Here is a 21,101-nt window from a genome sequence, read left to right on the forward strand (position 1 = left end):
TACTTCATCTATAACTTTACTGTGCTATGCAGAAATCGTGGTAGGTAGTGGACAGGGCAGGCCCAGGGATGAACTTCATCCTGCCTAAAGCCGGCCTGACTGCTACCCGTTTCAATGGGCCTGCAGGCATTTTGGTTCCCTAAGACTCAATAAAACACCTCTCACCGTCTATGGACATATTTCTCAGTTTTCTAAGACTGCACTTTCTGTTGCATTTTCTAATTTTTCAGCTGTTTCTGTTTGACTTTCATAAAATTCAGAAAACGTGTCGGTGGTTTGAGTGGTTTGCTCTTAAGGACACCCCTTCCCTTGTCCTCCCTGTAGTTCTTTCTCACCAATGCACTGCCAGTGACCCTGGAGGATGGTATCTACAAAATGATATCTAAGTTCCCACTACTTTGGATCTGTGAGAGGCATTTAACCTTCCTACTATATTTATAAAACAATGAGAAGTTGATGAGGAGTATTTTTTTCCCTGTATCATGAATAGGTTTAAGTACTTTTTGAGGGAGTATGATATGAATTTTACTTTTGACATTTCCTGATTATGCTAGAACAATTCACATGACATTTGACTTGTTAAATTATTTACTACAGATTATAGTCAGCATAAATGTTTTCATAGCTGGCTTACCCTTGCGATGCTTATCATCTGTTGTTCTGAGTCTCTTTGAATAATGATTTTTTTTGCAGCTATAGAAATAACGAATGGGTACTGACAGAAGGAAAACCTGCTCAACAAGTGAAAACAGAAAAAGCAAAATGGTGTATTTTTAGCAAAATTATACTAAGGGAATCTAAGGTACTGCTTCCAACAATATCAAACCATTACTTTTGTACTGTGTTTTACCATTCACAAAATGATCTGATGTGCATAATTTCTTTGAATCCCACAGCCTTGTGACCTAGACATCACTATCTGACGTGCAGTGGCTTTATTCCCTAGAGGAAGCTACATCCAATGTTCTGAAATATGTGCTGACGGCTTGCACTGTTTATACAAATAATCTCAGTTTATGCAGCCACTTGTACATCATTACCTGGGAAAAATATGGCCAACATCAGAAACAGGAGGCAGAAGTGCTGATGAAGGATTAGGACAGAAAGTCATGTGCATAAATTAATATAAGAATGCATTACTCTCTGAGTATGCATATGCATCAGAAATGCTTATACATCAGAAATGAGGAAATCTAGCAAGAACTATGGTAGGAAAAGTAACACATTTAAGAGTAATGAAATAAAAGTGTTGCTTTAGCACTGTTATTTAATGATGCAGTAATATGAAATGGTATGTATTTGTAAACACACAACATATGATCAAAAGTTATGAAAATAACTTCTTTCCTGGGTCAGAGCTCACTCTGTTATATAAAAGAGCCATAAAGCACACAGATAAAATGCATTCAGAGAGAGCTAGTAAGGCAGCAATGACCGTTCGGGGAGCTAGACTCCCACACAAGTGGCTGTAATGAATCCATCAGCCGTAGTTGGAACACATCCAAGGACAGTTCATCAGCACATGTGTGACCACTGGTCACACTGTGATGCAGGCATTAGGAGGAAAAAGGAGATAGCCCTGGAATGACCTGAAAATGAAATGGTTTTCCTCTTGGAATGAAACTGTTAGAAAGCAGTAAGAAAATTGTTCAGTATTAATGTGTAGTAATTTTGAATCACAAAGTGCTAACTAAAAATTTGGAAACAAAAAGAAGTGCAATGAACTTAGCAGGATAATGCTGGTCTAACTATGTACTTTAAAACAGTGTTCTTAGCCCTTCCCTAGTCATAGCACACAGACAAACGATACCATGTGTACGACACACTGAGACAAACACAAGAGGCTGGCTATGGCCAGACAGTGACTTGCCCTGGGGCTCTGATCCCCTTCTAGGTCCCAAGGGCTGAAGGGATCATAGGGCCAAGCCTCTATAACTCATTCTTGGTACACCAATGTTACCATACAGTGTTTAGAGGACCTTTGCATTAAAAGATGTCACTGAAATATGCATAGTAACTCTTGGCACCGTATTGTAGATTTGTCTAAAACATTAAAAATACCATAAAGTGGGACAAAAAATACCTTTGTAGAATAAACTCTGTCAAGAAAAAATCCATCAGACTAGCCAAGGTCCCCCAGAAACGGAATTCTTACTCATTTCAGGTGTGGACTGAGATATATCCAGGATTCTAGTTTATGCTGCTGCTACTGCTAAGTCGCTTCAATCGTGTCTGACTCTGCGCGACCCCATAGACGGCAGCCCACCAGGCTCTACCATCCCTGGGATTCTCCAGGCAAGAACACTGGAGTGGGTTGTCATTTCCTTCTCCAATGTACGAAAGTGAAAAGTGAAAGTGAAGTCACTCAGTCATGTCCAACTCTTCGCGACCCCATGGACTGCAGCCTACCAGGCTCCTCCGTCCATGGGATTTTCCAGGCAAGAGTACTGGAGTGGTGCCATCGCCTTCTCCAATTCTAGTCTATGTTTTAGGTCAATTCTGGTAGAAAAGGTCCCTGGAAGCTTGAACCAATTCTGGGGTCATGGGTTACTTATATCCATATCGTATTTCTCAGTTAGCCTCTCTTAGAATAATGCATTCTGTAGGACATCTCAGAGTCTAGGAATAAATTATGTCTGGGATAGTCTTGCTGGTTTAATCCAAACTGTAAGTGTGACTATAAGGTGCAGGGTAATGAAGAATTTGGCCAAGTGTTTTGAAAATCTATTACACTAATGTAACAAACCGTTTCTGGTGAAGCCCTTTCTGTGTAACATCCATTCTTTTAATGCTGTGTACAAAGAACAAACACTTCATCTACAGGAAAAGGGAGAAAAGGAGTGAATTCACGTGTGTATGTGCACACATGTGTGATCACTGTGTGAGATCAGGCACCAGCATACTATGGTCCACGGGACCAACATGGCCTACTACCCAGGCTTGTGAGTAAAGCTCTGGAACACAGACACACCCCTTCAGTTACACATATTTTCTAAGGCTGTTTTGTGCTATAATGGTAGACCAGAGACTGCACAGCCCAAAGAGCCAGACACATTTATAATCCTGTACTTTCCAGAAAAAGTTTGTTGACCTCTGTGCTGGGTGATGGTACACAGAAAAAGAAAATTTATAAGCAACTGCATACTAAGGACTTTTCCCTTCTTAAAAAGATGTTACTAACCAAACAAAAATCATATTAACATAAACATAAATTCAGATGAAGTACAAAAAGAAGATGCTTTAGGAAATATAATGATATAATGATTTCAAGGCTGGATATCTAAAATACACTTAAAAGTTTATATGTTAAGGTATGTGTATATGTAAATTTACTTACACAAACTTATAAGTCAGTCATTATTTTGAATAGTATTTTATTCAGGTGAATAATCAAATGAACTTCTGATCATACCTGTGAGAGTTTCCAAAGCTCTGCCAGGTGTGGTATTCTTCCATGAGGTCAATGTGATCCAATGTAGAATTATAGAAATCAGTGTAAGGAATAAGGGGAGGGTGAACCAAATTGTTTGCAGTATCTGTAAAGATAAATTCTAACATAATGATCTTTCCCAATATGTACATGATTCACTCTAGTAGGAAGAATATTTTAATGCCCCCCAGAAAGCCTTTATCTAGAAATTCCTCTTTTAAGCAATTGTAGTGCTGTATGAAGAAGGTAGCTTTAAAATTAAGGTCAAAATGCAGCCAATAATTACTTGCTTTAAAAGAAAACTTGAATGGTGAGGATTATAATAGTATACTAAAGGGAGTAAGCAAATGGCATACTCAGGAATGAATATAAGTTCATGTATTCTTAGGAACCTCTACTTAGGAGGTCATATGCAGTTGACAGCCATAAAACAGAATTCTGCTCCATAAAATGCATAAAGCTTTTTCATGCTTATACATTAATTGTGAAATCCATTAGCAAAATAGAAAATACATTACTATAACTCTCCTCCTCAAAGGAACGATTTAAGATGTACGTAATGCCTCTATAGTATTTTGAGGTCCTTATGGAAATATCCTTATATTTAATAAAAGAAAAGTAAAGATGATTGAATAATAAAACCTACTAAGTAAAGCCAGTACTTTAGATGCTGACGGGATCCACCACGAACACTTTGATATAGGTGGAAATTCTTCAGGTTTTGCAGGAAACAGGCGTAAAGAAATAAATTGCAGCAATCTCTCTACCAATGGTTTGAACCTCTTCTGGGATAATCTGGTAAAGATTTTGAAATATTTCCAATCAAAATTCACATTTTTCTATTTTGGCAATATATTTGTTAGAGATCAAAGTTCATCCTTTATGCATAAAATTTTAGACTATTCCCCCAAATTCTATTTCTTTAATTGCCCCAAATTTGAAAAGATGCAAAATTTTACCTCAAATATAATTTCTTAATTAAATAAGAAATAAACACTAAAATTACTATAAAGTTAGCATTAAACATTTCAGTTTTAAGGCTTTTAGTATTCAGTCACTCTTCATTCATAGACTCTGTATTTGCAAATTCACCCATTTTCTACTATTTAATTCTAAACCCCAAATAAATAATTGTGGTGCTTCTGTGATCATCTCATGGCAGTGCAAAGAGTAACAAAAAACGGGAGTTGCTTCTGCTAAGGCTGAATAAGGTGACGCTCTGCCTCCTTGTTTTAGCTCTCATACTGCAAATAAGTATTCTTTATGCAATCTACTTGGGTCATGCTTTTCAAATTCTTATGCTTTTCATTTGTGATTTTGCCCCTAACTCTAGTGTTAAAGTTCTAAAGTTCTGACTAGTGTTCCTAAGAAGGATGTGATGTGCCTTACGGAGAAGGGACTTGTGTCCAATAAACTTTGCTCAGACATGAGTTACGATGCTATTGGCGGCGTGTTAGCTGCTCAGCTGTGTCTGACTCTTTGTGGCCCCATGAACTGTAGCCTGCCAGGCTCCTCAGTCCACGGAATTTTCCAGGCAAGAACACTGGAGTGGGTTGCCATTCTCTTCTAGAGGGGATCTTCCCAACCCAGGGATTGAATCTGGGTCTCCTGCATTGCATGCAGATTCTTCACCTTTTGTTGGCTGTGAGTTGAATGTTAATAAAATAATGATTTTACCAAATAAGGTGTCTTTAAAATGAAACACAGATAAAGTAAGGCTATGTACTGATATGCTGATGGAAATGTGAGCAAAGGCTTGTAGGAATCTAACCCTCTTGAGTGGGAATAATGGTTCACTATTCACCAATTCAGTACTCACATTAGCTTTATAGAATGTAACTATTGCTAATAATGAGAACTTATTGTATTTAAAATTAATTTTGGGACAATTTAGCTTCTTTAGCTTGTATTAGTCATGGGGAAAAGTAATTGTTAATGTAAGTACAGTACTGTGAAAAAAAATACTGTACTTTTATAAATTATATTGATGGCTTGCTTATATGTTCAACGATAGGAATGTGCTGTATAAAATGCAAAAGCAGTGGACAGAAATCTCAACAACAGCGGGTACAAGCAAAATGGTTACTTACACACAAAACAGATCTTTAATAACCTCTATGTAGTACTAAACAATATACTTGTAATTGGCTTCTGAAGCACTGTGTCATTTCTAAAGACCTGAAAACATTTAATGTTATTATAAAATTAAAAGTTCTTAATATCATAGAGTAATTTACTTTTTAAACCAGTGAGCTAGGAAATGATGGTCAGCTTCCACTAAGCTGGCTGTCTGTCGTAGCAAGTGGGCATAGATGACATACGTAGATGTGTTATTAAATTGAGGATTCTGAAAAAGATATTGAAGATAAGTGTGTTAAAATTGTGTTAACATGTAAAAGGAAAGAAACTAAGCTTAATGAACTAAGTGGCAAATTCAGAAAACTAAATTTGAGATTATGAAATACTAGGTGAAATCCTTTAAAATAAGAATCTATTTGTTTCATTATTTAATTAACAGAGACTTGGATTTCCACAATGGTCCAGTGGCTTTGAATTAAGAAAGACTTAGGTCTGAGGGCTACTTCTACCACTTACTACTATACGCCCTTAAGAATGTTCCTTAAACTTTGACGCTCAACTTCTTCATCTAGAAAATGGGAATGATAATATCTATCTTGGAGGTTGTTTTGAGTATTAAAAAAAAAACAAAACTATAACATAAAGCACCTAGCTCACTGCCTCGTATAAATGGAAGGAATCACTCCTTTCCAATTAAGAAAAACCTGGTTCTCTCTTGATTTAAAAAAGGGAGGGACAGAGAATGCTAGAAAAATAAAAGCTGGTAATGAAACTTGCAATGTGAAAGGAGTTATTTGCATATTTCACAAAGAACAAGGGGAGAATCACCTAACAGCTCCTGAGAACTTTTAAATGTTAAAGGAGAGCTTGTAAACCAAGCACAAACTCTAGTTACATTTCCAAAATCTAAAACTCACAATGTACATTTCAGAACTTGATAGTAAAAATAAGTATTACTGAACAATAAACTGAAATTGTAAAAAAGAAAAGAGCACCACATGTTTTCAAAACCATCCTGATTTATGGTCAGGATGGTTCAAAATAAGGGAGTGACCCCAGCTGATAATCTCACTAAGTGATAGCTCTTATGTGTAGAGCTTGCTGCTGCTGCTAAGTCACTTCAGTCATGTCCGACTCTGTGCGACCCCATAGACTGCAGCCCACCCAGGCTCCCCTGTCCCTGTGATTCTCCAGGCAAGAATACTGGAGTGGGTTGCCATTTCCTTCTCCAATGCATGAAAGTGAAAAGTGAAAGTGAAGTCGCTCAGTCGTGTCCGACCCTTAGCGACCCCATGGACTGCAGCCTACCAGGCTCCTCCATCCATGGGATTTTCCAGGCAAGAGTACTGGAGTGGGATGACATTGCCTTCCTGAGGATCAAATACACTCTCCTAAAAATTTGAGCTTCATGTTGTAACTTTCTAGCTTTTACTATCTTCACATATATTTTCATTTTTTTTTCCAGTTTTGTCTTTCTCTTCTTACCTTTTTACCTCCCCTTCCTCTTCTTAGATCTCTCAACTGCTTTTTATCTATTTCCCCCTATTTGACCCCACTTTTTCTTCTTTTTCTTTTTTCCTCTCTCCTCTTCCTTCTACCCATATCTTCCGTATTTATTGGACATAATATTAAATTAAACATTATATCTTATTTAACATAATTTTTCTTATCTTTAAATGAGACAATAATCTATACAACCATCTTTGGTAAACTGTGAAGAATAATACAAATATAGTATGCTAGCTATAGGAATACCATACTTCTCAAAAAATTATAAAAGTTAAAATTACTTTTCATTTGTTTGGACCTTATTTATTTATTTATATCAATGAATCTGTATCTCTTGAGAGGAAAAAGTTCATCATCTTTGCTTCAGCAAACATAAACAACCACTTTGATTTTTCCATTAGAATTCTAGCTTAAATATTTATTGAAAAGTTAGAAACCTACTAATTGGGAAACAAAAAAAGAGTTTTGAAGCCCCCTTAAAAAACTAGTTACAAGAAAGGAAGTTGACTGGAAGGGGAAGAAGTGCTTTTATTCTGTTTGTTCCAGAATTCAACAGCAGGAAGGCAAGAGCTAAATTAACATATTAATTCTGGAGATAATTTAGCTTCCCACTGTTTGTTATAGCTTTAATTCTCTGATTAAAAGTAATTATAATCTAAAAAGTATCAAAAACGCTGCTCAAAATAATACTTAGTACTGGATATCATTTTACTTACACATGTACAGATTGAAATATGAATTATCCAATTTCAACTAAGTTCTTGCTTTCTTACCTGTAAAAGTATAAAATATGCTCTAAGATCATCTTTTGTTCGTGGACTGAAAAAGAAAGAAGTGTAACTGATGAGAGATGCTTAATCTTACATCATCTAATAAAAATAATCAATGTTTCTGTGAGAACTGACTTGATAAAAGCTAAAACCTAGACTTGAATCTGAAAACATAAATGTAAATCATTGCCTAAAGTGTACTAGATGCCCTTTATAAATGTAAAGCCACATCATCTGAAATATAAATAAATAACATGTGTATTAAATTTTGAAATTTATATGTATGTATATTACATATATAATTTTAAAATTAGTAGTAATATTCCTCTATGGAAGAATTATCTGACTGAATAATGATTTAAATTATTTGGGTTTAAATAAAATCTAAACTATTTCTTCCTATAGTAGTCTACATAATTTTCAGATTATTTTCTAAATGGGACTATTGTTTTATTTTAGAAATTATATTTGAAAATATTTTAATAAGATCAAAGCAATTCATAAATATTAAAATTCCTGGTGATAAGAGAGTCCTGTTTTTTTTTTTTTCCCACTTTATAGCTGTACCATTAAAATGTCCATCTTCCTGTCCTATGCACTAGTATTTTAGTTCAGTGTACAGCTTTGGGTCCAGAACTGGTAGTTAAGATCATAGGCTCTTTTGCCAGACAGCCTGGGTTCTAATTATGACTAAGGCACTTATTGTGTTAACCTAGGCAATTTACTTCTCTGTAAATTAATTTCCTCAAGTGTGAAGTGAAAATAATCCTATTACCTATTTCACAGGATTGCAGTGAAGATTCAATATGAGAAATACATGCAAAATCATTTGAAAGGTCATTAGCCTATAGTAAACAGTCAATAAGCTATAGATCTTGTTGTTGTTACTATAAGTCCAAAATAAAACACAATTTTGGGGGTAGAGACCACATGATCCTTTCATAAGTAAGTTGCATCAAATTATTTTAATCTGTCTCAGGTACACATTTGAGGAGCAGGGGTTAGAAAGCTGTGGGAGCGTGCTCAGAGGGGACTAGGGTCCTGCAGTTTCAGATCACTGGACTTCCTCACTCTCCTAAGCATTCTGTTGACATTCTAATTTTTCCTCTTCATCTCCAATGAGGCATTATATATTCAACCAGAAACATAAAGTTCAAGGAAAATGCAAAAGTATTACTAGAATGATAAACTAGGAAAATATTAAGATAAAAATCACATGCAAAATATAATATGATTTCAATTGTTTTAAAAAGACAACTAGAAAAAAACTGCACAGTTACATTTTTACTTTTTTAATACTATTCTGCCTTTTCTCAATGTTCTATAAAAACCACAAATTTCTTTGAAAATTGGAACAATGTTAAAATATATAGGGTATATTTAACATATTTAAGAACTGTGGTTTGGTATTTTCAAACTGGGCTTAATATAAACATTTATATTATAATTTAATGGCATTGCTTGGCTTTAATAGCAGCTATTATTTAAATTGTTATTTAAGTAATATCAATTAAAATATGTACTTTTAAAACTGTATTTTTGTGTTCTGCATATTCCAAACACTATCAATTACATTGCCCATTCTTTACATAACAATTCAATATTTAGTTCCAGAAAAAAAAATGTTTTAGTGGCTAAATTTATGTTTCCTTATATTAGAAATAAGGAAATGTCTACTCTGCTACCCGGAAGCCCAAGGATAAATTTAATGCTCATATTATTTCATTCTAGGTTACTGATTTAACCACCCATCCTATTTTTGTAAAGCACATATATCTCTATACAACAAATTTTATATAGTTTTAAAGAATTCACAGATCCTCTGAGGCTCACATGTGGATCCTCCTAATAAGTCATAAGTCTCGAGTTAAAAAGCTTTGTTATAAATGGTTTACAATTTCATTCTATGTTTTTACTATATCAACTAAAATCTTTTCTGAGTAAAACTGCTGCTGCTCCTAAGTCGCTTCAGTCGTGTTCGACTCTGCGACCCCATGGACGGCAGCCCACCAGGCTCCCTGTCCCTGGGATTCTCCAGGCAAGAACACTGGAGTGGGTTGCCATTTCCTTCTCCAATGCATGAACGGAAAAGTGAAAGTGAAGTCGCTCAGTCGTGTCTGACTCTTAGCGACCCCATGGACTGCAGCCCACCAGGCTCCCCCGTCCATGGGATTTTCCAGGCAAGAGTACTGGAGTGGGGTGCCATTGCCCTCTTCGTCTGAGTAACACACACACATATATATTACAGTTGGATGAGGTATACAGATTAACCATCTATACTGATGAGCTACAACTACAATATTGGTCACAATTACCCTTTCCATTCTTGTAACAGGCTGTTAATGATTCCCTTTAATACTGTCTTCTGAATGTCTTGAGGCTGTAGGCAAAAGAAAATCATGAAATAATTACGATTAGATATTTAGGTGACTTTTATATGTTACTTATATTTACAGATCTGTTTCAGTGGTTAAAATTGGACTTGATGACCGATTACTGCCGTTTATGGTGGTCTCAATTTCACTTCTGAAAGATTACAATGAAAATGTCCCCTGGGATGTGCACTGTACAACCTGCACAAACAGTGGTGGCTGTTTAATGATTACCATCAGTTTTATGTAACAGTGAAAAACAGAAAAAGAAAAATAGTTTCACTGTCTCTGGATCAACAAGATTAAATCATTAACACAAACTGAAGAACAGCATGTTTAACGATATAAAATGATGGCATACATTTTATACATATTTATATGTTATAATTAGCAGTTCAGTCCACATTTCATTATAAAGTACAACCAAATTATGTTAAAGAAAAGATTAAAAATTTTTCTTACAGAATTTGAAAAACGTTTTAATTAAAAAAATATAAGAATTAAAAAATAATCTAACTTTCTGAGAATTTCAACCAAATTTATCAAAAAACTTCCTTATGTAATGATGTTACAGGTGAGTTTTACAACATTTGTGTGGCTGATTTCCAAGCACAGTATAGACTCAAACAATTGTATGATTTGCATGTTTCGTAAATGATACTTACAGTATTAGGTAAGGCATCATATACAGCATTCACAAATTTAGCATTAATCCCAGAGTCTTCAATAGTATTAGAGGCAGAGGCATCTTTCTGAAAATTCAATTAAAGAACTAAGTGTATATAACATTTTAAGAACTATTCTAAGTAATATCTGAATCATAACTATTCCTTCATAATTTGTAATATTAGTATGATGATATAAAAGAACTGTTACGGCTAAATTGCTAAAAATAAAAATAAATACATAAGGATTATTTTAATAATTTCTTTTTAAAAAACTTAAAGAATGGAGTCAAATGTTGTTATTCGCTAAGTCATGTTTGACTCTTTGTGATCTCATGGACTGCAGCATGCCAGGCTTCCCTGTTCTCTGCTATCTCCTGGAGTTTGCTCAAATTCATGTCCATAGAGTCAGTGAGATTATCTAACCATCTCAAGTATTACATTAGTACAAATAAAAACAATTTTTAAGATATCACTTAAGTAATTATTGTGATACCTATAATTTCAGAATTAATACATACTTATATTTGCTTAAGTAGCTGCTTAAGCCAATATTGGGTAGAAAAAGAGGTAAATTCAGTGTCTTTTGGGGGGAAAATTTAAAAAGTGAAAAATGTGCTTTACATGTTATTACCTTAAATGCAGCACTTAGTTCTGGAAAAGAATCAAATGTTGTAAGATAAAAATCATATACTGTTTTCCAATCTCCTGATGACTTAGCTTTTTCTACATCTTCCCTAAAATAAAAGCACTTATTAGCCACAACAGATAAAAACATTATTCAGATAATACAGCACTGATTCTTTACAGATAAGTGTTACCCAACATGCAACTTGAAATAATGAAGCTGAATACAGGAATGTGTTCCAGTTAATGTAAATATGTAGTTTCTGAATTTATAATTCTTAATTGGATTAAGATATTAATCCAGCTTCAACTTTCCCATTTATTTGCTTTTATAAAAGTTCACTTTTGGGCTTCCCTGGTGGTCCAATGGTTGTGAATCCACCTTGCAATGCAGGGGACGCCAGCTAGATTCCTGGTCTGGGAGGATCCCACATGCCACAGAACAACTAAGCCCAGGCACCACAACCACTGAGCCCGTGTGCCTGAAGCCTGTGCTCTGCAACCAGGGAAGCCACTGCAGGAAGGAGCCCGTGCACCACACAGAGGAAGTAGCCCCCATGTGCTGCAACGAGAGAAAGTCCATGCACAGCAACAAAGACCCAGCACAGGCAAAATAAACAAACAAATATTTTTTAAAAGTTCATTTTGACATGCTCCTTATAATTATCTCTCTTTCCTTTCCAGCCAAATTTCTTGACAGATTTTGTTTACATTCTGTCCCTACTTTCTCTTTCTCACTGAGTCCTTTGAGTATCCATTTGGTTTTTATTATTAGGTTGGTGCAAAAAGTAAATATGGTTTTGCATTGTTGAACTTTGCCCTTTGATATTGGAATACACTCTTAAATAAATGTGGTTATGCTATTATACATCATTTTAATGCAATTTCTTGCTTTATGTTTTTTTGCTTTATTACTAGCTGTTTATTTTGTATTTTAGACTACAGAAATGATGTTAGACAAAAAGCTAATTTGAGAAATTTTTGTATTCGAGTTCAAAATGGGTCATAAAGCAGTGGAGACAATTAACAACATCAACAACACATCTGGCCCAGGAACTGCTAACGAATGTACAGTGCACTAGTGGTTCAAGAAGTTTTGCAAAGGAAATGAGAGCCTTGAAGATGAGGAGCATAGTGGCCGGCCATTGGAAGTTAACTATGACCAACCGAGAGCCATTATTGAAGCTGTTCTTCTTATAACTACATGAGAAGTTGCCAAAAAACTCAACGCTGACCATTCTAAGGTCATTCGGCATTTGAAGCAAACTGGAAAGGTGAAAAAGCTCGATAAATGGATGCCTCGTGAGCTGACTGCAAATCAAAAGAGCCATTGTTTTGAAGTGTCATCTTCTCTTATTCTACGCAACCAACCATTTCTTGATTGGATTGTGACCTGTGACGAAAAGTGGACGTTATATGACAACTGCAATGACCAGCTCAATGGCTGGACAGAGAAGATGCTCCAAAGCACTTCCCAAAGCCAAACTTGCACCAGAAAAAGATCATAGTCACTATTTGGGGGTCTACTGCCTGTCTGATCCACTACAGCTTTGGAATCCCAGCGAAACCATTACATCTGAGACATCTGAGAAGTATGCTCAGCAAATTGATGAGATGCGCTGAAAACTGCAACACCTGCAGCTGGTACTGGTCAACAGAAGGGATCCAATTCTCCATGACAACACCTGACCACATATCACACGACAAACGTTTCAAAAGGTGAACGAGTTAGGCCATGAAGTTTTGCCTCATCTGCCATATTCACCTGACCTCTTACCAACTGACTATCACTTCTTCAAGCATCTTGACAACTTTTTGCAGGGAAAACACCTCCACAACCAGCAGGAGGGAGAAAATGCTTTCCAAGTGTTTGCTGAGTTCTGAAGCATGGACTTTTCTGCTACAGGAATGAATGAACTTATTTCTTGTTGGGAAAAATGTGTCAACTGTAATAGTTCCTATTTTGATTAATAACGATGTGTTTGAGCCTACTGATAATGATTTAAAATTCATGGCTGGAAACCAATATTACTTTTGTACCAACTTAATAGCAGCACGGTAGCTTCTATGGTCTGTGGGTCACGTAGTAAATGAAATCTTATTTTTTAAATAGGACACAGTCCTTCATCTCCGCTTGTTTTGATTCATTTTCTCTTATTTAGTGTTTCTTTTGTTGCAACATTATCTATCCCTTACCTGTTAATTAATTTGTTCTCACCTTCAACTTAAGACATCCAGTCTTTGGTTCCTTCACTCTTATAATACCTTATGAGCCATAAGTTCAATTAATTTCCCACACAAAAATATTAAATTATGTGAAGTGCCGACATGCAGTTGATTATATGTCTACATGTAACAATGAGCCAAAACTTACAGAAAGTCTTTCATAGTTTTGGGCTGAACTGGAAGGATGGGTTCTGGCAGAACTGGGGCTTTCATTTCAGATGATAATGGATCTGTGGAGATGCGCTGTTTTTGTCTAACATCAAGGGAAATTGGTGGTAGGTCTCTCACTGTGAAGGATAAAGTATTCAATGCAATTAATCATAAGCTTTTCCAAATTACAAAAATGCCATGCTAAGTCAACATGAACAGAGAACGAATGGATTACTTTGTATTGCATTCACTTTGGGATCATATAATAGGAAAACCTACCACACTGAAGGGCACTTACTGGGAGAGTCTGTTGTCACCCTACCCAATTTCACCCACAATAGAAAAATTACATGCCATTAAAAGTTATCTACAGATATAATATAGGGCTTCCCAGGTGGCTCAGTGGTAAAGAATCTGCCTGCTAAGCAGGAGATGCAGGTTCAATCCCTGTACCTCCAGGGGGCTGGGAAGATCCCTTGGAGAAGGAAATGACAACCCACTCCAGTATTCTTGTCTGGAAAATCCCATGGACAGAGGAGCCTGGTGGGCTACAGTCCATGGGGTCACAAAGAGTCAGATACAACTTAGCGACTGAACAACAACAAAAACAGATATAATATAGAATTTTTCTTTCAAGCCTCCCTTCCTATAAATTGTCTTTTAGAGACTATTTCAGCGAGATGAGATGTTTTTAGTGATTATTGGCTTTCTGAATATAGTTGCTCCTTGAATGGTGCAGAACTTGGGCACCGACCCCTCACATAATTTTACAGTTGGCCTTCTGCACCCTCAGTTCAACCAAACACAGATTCTGTCGTAGTACAGTACTTCTATACTGAAATTCATTGAAAAAAAAAAATCAGCCTGTAAGTGGACTCACACCGTTCAAAACCATGTTGTTCAAGGGTCAATCGTATAGGTAGGTCACTTACTTATATTCTCTGCAATTTTCTGTTGGAGTTTCAGCACTTTGTTATCAATTTGCATGAACAGTTTATGTATTTTTCTTTTCCCCCAAATACCCACTGGTTCAATGACTGGCCTTTTTGTTACATTTCATAACCTTATAATGGTAAAATAAAACAAGTACAGAAATAGCTCATAAAACAAATGTATGGCTTAAAGATTACTGCAAGGCAAACACCTGTGAAACACTAACCAGTCAAGAAACAGAGTGTTACCAGCCCCTCCCTGCTCTGTCTATTCCAATGTTAGTTAATTTCTCTCAATTTCTTTATAACTCTTTCCTCATTTCTTTATTTTTTTTTTGTTTTCATATTTTGTCTTTATTTTTTTTAATTAATTTTATTTTTAAACTTTACATAATTGTATGTTTTGCCAAATATCAAAATGAATCCACCACAGGTATACATGTGTTCCCCATCCTGAACCCTCCTCCCTCCTCCCTCCCCATACCATCTTTTTTAAATGTTTTTTTTTTAAATGTTAAATATTTTCTCATTTTTTAGGTCTCATAAGGTGCTTTTACATTTGTTTTTTTTTATGTTCCTTCCAGTTTATTTCTAAAATTAAATTCTAATTATTTCCTTTATTGTCACTTCAGTTTTCATTTTTTGCAATTCTAATTTATGGCATTCTTTCAGGTGTCATATCATTTTCTTAATGAATTTTAGCTCATTTTGAAATAGAATTTTATCTTTTTTTGTGGGCATGTGTTTCTGATGTGCTCTCATTGCTCAAGTGGCTATTATTGTTTTTTATTACAATAAAATTTTGTAATTAAAAATTATAAATTTTGCAGCCAATTTGATTTGAAATTATTTCCCCCAAATTTTTAGAAGGAGGTGTAGCTCTCCTTTTTTCGTTTTTATGTAGAACTCAAATATATGGTAGCTTGCTTTCTGGGATTCCAGGCCCTGCTTCCCTGCTCCACTTTTATTCCAGTTTTCTCTGTCTTTAATCGCTATTGTCCCAGAGCTGCTCAAATTTGATTGTAATCTCAGGATACCCTCCACACCCACCCCCAGCCTGGAGGGAAGTACTAGCTGGGTTCAGACCTGACATGGGCCACCTGCATGCACCTGCTCTTGGCAAAACCCCTCCCAATTTCAGTTTCTGTTCTCTAATTGGCCTCCTGAGCTTTCCAATGAATAGCCATTCCCTTCTTCAGGGGATCTTCCCGACCCAGGGATCAAACCCTTGTCTCCCGCATTGCAGACAGATCCTTTACCATCTCAGCCACCAGGAAAGCCCTTATCCAGTGAATACCTGCTGCTTATTTGAAAGCTCTCTTGATCTCGAGTCCGTCAAACAGCCCAGATGCTTCCTTCTGCTTACATCTTCTGATTCTGGTGGTTTGTCCTGCTATCTTTTGGGGTTTACAGGGACATTTTATGAGCTAATTCTGTAGTAAATGATGTCCAAGATGTTTAATTTTGCTATAGAGGTGGTGTGTGTTTTACTAGGGACTCAGGGAGATTAAAAAACAATACTGCTTCTGCTGTTACCTTCTTTAAAATCTGTTTGCCTTTTAATTTTATTTCTGAACACAGAAAAGTAATTTTTCTTATTTTATTCATTTTTAATTGGAGGATAACTGCTTTACAATATTGTGCTGGTTTTTGCCATATATCAACATGAAACAGCCACAGGTATACATATGTCCCCTCACTCTTAAACCTCCCTCCCGCCTCCCACCTCATGCCACCCCTCTAGGTTGTCACAGAGCGCCAAGTTTGAACTCCCTGTGTCATATAGCAAATCCCCACTTGCTATCTGTTTTACATATGGTAGAGTATATTTTTCAATGCTACTCTCTCAATTCATCACACCTTCTCCTTCCCCAACTGTGTCCACAAGTCTTGGAAACAGAGAAGAATTTAAATAATACTTCTATTACTTAATTTATCAACATATTCCTTTAGTAATTTTTTATGATTAGTAATCCAAGCCTTCTCTCCCTAGAGACCTAGAGAGCAGATGACCATGTATCTCTTCTAATCTGTGCTTCTTTTCCCACTGCAGTACATGTGAAGGATGTACTTACCACATTGCCAAGCAAACAGTAAATGCTCAATAAATTTTATCATTTCTAGAATTTATGAGGCAATGCAATGTAAAGTGTATTTTTTTCCTAAATGCCCCATTTCAGAATACCATGTATAAAAGTATATCACTGCACACTGTTTTTTGATACTTTTATCATATATCAAGTTCTTCTATATTCTGGAGCCTATTATTGGGCTAATGCATATGACTCTACTGACCTGTTAACTTTTGTACGAAATAATTTCACTTACTATAGCTTAATATCTATCAATACCTGGTAAGGCAATAGGCTTGGTGAGAGATAGCTGGTGGCTTGGGCCTGAGTGGTAGTAGTAAACTGATGAGAAATGGTTGGATTTGTGACATATTCTGAATATAGAATGATAGGAAGATGTGTCAGCAGACAGAGAAATGCCAGGATTTGTTAAAAGAAAGATGAGCCAAAGATGACTTTGATAATTTAGCTTGACCATTAACTGGGCCCATTTACTGAAATGGAGAACACTAGACCACTCAGTTCAGTTCAGTCACTCAGTCGTGTCTGACTCTTTGCAGCCCCATGAACCGCAGTAAGCCAGGCCTCCCTGTCCATCACCAACTCCTGGTGTCCACCCAAACCCATGCCCATGGAGTCGGTGATGCCATCCAATCATCTCATCCTCTGTCATGCCCGTCTCCTCCTGCCCTCAATCTTTCCCAGCATCAGGGTCTTTTCAAATGAGTCAGCTCTTTGCATCAGGTGGCCAAAGTATTGGAGTTTCAGCTTCAACATCAGTCCTTCCAATGAACACCCAGGACTGATCTCTTTGCAGTCCAAGGGACTCTCGAGAGTCTTCTCCAACATCACAGTTCAAAAGCATCAATTCTTCGGTGCTCAGCCTTCTTCACAGTCCAACTCTCACATCCATACATGACCACTGGAAAAACCATAGCCTTGACTAGACGGACTTTTGTTGGCAAAGTAATGTCTCTGCTTTTTAATATACTGTCTAGGTTGGTCATAACTTTCCTTCCAAGGAGTAAGTGTCTTTTCATTTCATGGCTACAATCACCATCTGCAGTGAATTTGGAGCCCAGAAAAATAAAGTCAGCCACTATTTCCACTGTTTCCCCATCTATTTGCCATGAAGTGATGGGACTGGATACTAGACCACTAGAGGAAGTTTGGGGTTTTTTCAGGGGTTGGGGTGGGTGGGAGTCAGAAAGTTTTCTTTCGGCCATATTAAAGGTAAGATGCTTATGAGACATCCAAATGCAGATGTTGAGTAGATATGACTCTTGAGCGCAGGGGAGCTGTGAAGGTTTATAGCTCATAGTAAAAATGCTCGATTAACGAGATCCCTAAGGAGAGGGTAAACAGAGAAGAAGCCTGAGAATTGAGCTCTGGGGACTGTGTCCTGGAGCAGTTCAACACTGGAAGCCAATTAATTCTCTCTCTTTTATTTCACAGTGAAAATACTGAAGGCTGGACTTTTATTTTGAATGTAGCTGTAGTCTTCTCTTCTAATTTATGATGCAGTACTTTCATATTAAATAGTTGCTATTTTCTAAACCTGTAAGTTCAGTCTTAAATTTCTTAAATATAGAAATTAAGGAAGCTATTAAAATTTTTTTCAGCCAGTATGCTTAAATTTCTATTATTTATTCTAGTTTTATGCCATTGCAGTTAAGGAATATAAACTTAACAATTTCTTATATAAGTAATTTATTGAAAACAACTTTGTCCATTTATTATAAAATTTTATTAAAGACTCAGGATTAGAAAGGATGAAACAACACCATCATTTTCAAATGATTTAATTATAAACACTAAGTTGCTTCAGTCGTGTCCAGCTCTGTGCGACCCCATAGACGGCAGCCCACCAGGCCCTGCCGTCCCTGGGACTGTCCAGGCAAGAACACTGGAGTGGGCTGCCATTTCCTCCTCAAATGCATGAAAGTGAAAAGTGAAAGTGAAGTTGCTCAGTCGTGTCCGACTCTTCTCGACCCCAAGGACTGCAGCCTACCAGGCTCCTTCATCCATGGGATTTTCCAGGCAAGAGTACTAGAGTGGGGTGCCATTGCCTTCTCCCAATTATAAACACAGACAAATCCAAAACAACCTCCAAATATCGCCAATAATCCAAAATAGAAAAACTAAGAGTTTAGCAAGGTGCATGGATTTTTAACACCAGCAACAAACTACAAAATACAGTTTTTAAAATGTGTAAAACTATTAAAAAAATAATAAATAAATTGTAAAATCTCCGTAGAGAAAATACTAAAAGTTTGTTTACAGATTGAAAAAAAGATCTAAATAAATAGAAAGCAATACCACATTTGTGGCTGATGATCATAAAGAAGACAATTTTCCCTAACTGGTCATCAGATTCAAAACAGTTCAATAAAATTCCAGGCTTCCCTGGTGATTCAGACATAAGGAATCCACCTGCCAGGGAGGAAGAACCAGGTTCAGTCCCGGGTCTGGGAAGATCCCATTTGCCATGGAGCAATAGACTGGGCACCACGACTCCTGAGCCTGTGCTTTAGAGCCAGGGAACTATAACTAGTGAAGGCCACGTGCCCTACAGTCTGTGCTCCAGAATGAGCGAAGCCACCGCCATGAGAAGCAGCTCATGAACCGGAACTAGAGGGCAGCCCCCGCTCGCTGTAACTAGAGAAAGCCTGCACAGCAACGAAGACCGGGCACAGCCATAAATAAATAAATAAAATTATTTTTCAAAAAATCCCAGCAATATTTTGGACTTTATTTATTCTAAAAGTCATATGGGAGACCAAATGCACAAGAATAGCTACAGAATTTCTAAAGAAACAGGAGTAAGAAGAGAGGACCTTGCTATACCCTCAAAATTTTTTTGAGGTTATAGTAACCAAGACAGTGTTTTACTAACATAGGATTAGATAAGTTAACCAATGGAATAGAGAACCCAGAATCATATCCATCCATACATAAAAGTTCAATATATGAAATATATGGCAGATCATTGGAAGAAACAAAGAATTTGAAAATATGGTTAACCACATGGGGAAAATATGAAGTTGAATCCCTATCACATACTTTATAAATTAGGAATAGGAGGATCCTTCTGCTTTTGGGACAAAGAAGTTTCTTTTTTTATAGGTGTAACCAAAAAGTACAACTATAAACAAATTGATACTTTTGACTATGTTAAAATTAAAAACTTCTGATTACCAAAGATACCATGAATTAACAAAAATGTAAGTTACAAGTTGGAAGGAAAATCTGAAATAAATACAACAAAAGATGAGCACCTAGAGATATTTCCTAAAAAATCACTGAGAAAAAAAAAAAAGAAAAATAATACAGACAGAAAGTCTATTGTATTTTTTGCTTATCATGTTCCTTCTTGAGTTCAACATTGCTTCTTTCATTGTTTCCCTTCTGTTCAGGGAACCCCGTAATACATTCTTTTAGACCATCTACTGGCAACAAATTCTGTTTTTTTTTTTCCTTCATCTGGGAATGTCCTGATATCCTCTCCATTCCTGACAATAGGATTCTGGGTATAGGATATATGATTCGGGGTTGGCAGTTCTCTCAGCCACTTCCTTCTGGCCTCCTTTACTGATAAGAAGTTGTTATTTGAAAGATTTCCCCCTATCAGTAATGGTATCATGTTTCTATGGCTACTTTTCAATATTTTGTTGCTGTTGTCTTTAGTTTTTAGAAGTCTAATTATGCTAAGACTTGATGAGGATCTCTTTGGGCTTACCCTGTATGGGATTTGCTCAGCTTCTTGAACCTAGAGGTTCATGTCTCTTACCAAGTGTGGGAAGTTTTCAACTATTTTTTGAGTACTTTTTCAGCCTACCCTCTTCTTTCTCTCCTAAGACTCCAATGACAAGAATGTACTATCTTTTGTTACTACTATCTGTTACCCACAGGTCTCTGAGATGATTCATTTTTTTTTCTATCCAATCTATTTTCTCTTTATTGTTCAGATTGGGTAATTTCCACTGTTCTATATTCCAGCTCATTAATTCCTGTCCCTTCCATTCTGCTGCTGAGTCCACCTACTAAGCATTTTACTTTGGTTACTATATTTTGTCAAGCATTAATACTGTGAAGAAGGCTGAGCACCGAAGAATTGATGCTTTTGAACTATGGTGTTGGAGAAGACTCTTGAGAGTCCCTTGGACTGCAACGAGATCCAACCAGTCCATTCTGAAGAAGATCAGCCCTGGGATTTCTTTGGAAGGAATGATGCTAAAGCTGAAACTCCAGTACTTTGGCCACCTGATG

The 21,101-nt window shown here is 36.5% G+C and overlaps 1 protein-coding gene across 1 annotated transcript in view; it reads right to left on the reverse strand.

Annotated features, from left to right (window-relative positions):
- The window catches only part of HECTD2 (HECT domain containing E3 ubiquitin protein ligase 2), a 55,436-nt gene that overhangs the window by 19,568 nt on the left and 14,767 nt on the right, over positions 1-21,101 (reverse strand). The window contains exons 3-11 of the mRNA XM_010842222.1: positions 13,827-13,965; positions 11,460-11,562; positions 10,826-10,912; positions 10,104-10,168; positions 7,792-7,837; positions 5,668-5,777; positions 4,077-4,225; positions 3,413-3,536; positions 635-731 (exon numbers count right to left, since the gene is read on the reverse strand). Coding sequence (XP_010840524.1) covers positions 635-731; positions 3,413-3,536; positions 4,077-4,225; positions 5,668-5,777; positions 7,792-7,837; positions 10,104-10,168; positions 10,826-10,912; positions 11,460-11,562; positions 13,827-13,965 — 920 coding nt within the window. The remainder of the gene's footprint in view (positions 1-634; positions 732-3,412; positions 3,537-4,076; positions 4,226-5,667; positions 5,778-7,791; positions 7,838-10,103; positions 10,169-10,825; positions 10,913-11,459; positions 11,563-13,826; positions 13,966-21,101) is intronic.

Source organism: Bison bison, unplaced genomic scaffold (assembly GCF_000754665.1).
Source record: "Bison bison bison isolate TAMUID 2011002044 unplaced genomic scaffold, Bison_UMD1.0 scf7180017864172, whole genome shotgun sequence".
NCBI classification, from domain to species: domain Eukaryota; kingdom Metazoa; phylum Chordata; class Mammalia; order Artiodactyla; family Bovidae; genus Bison; species Bison bison.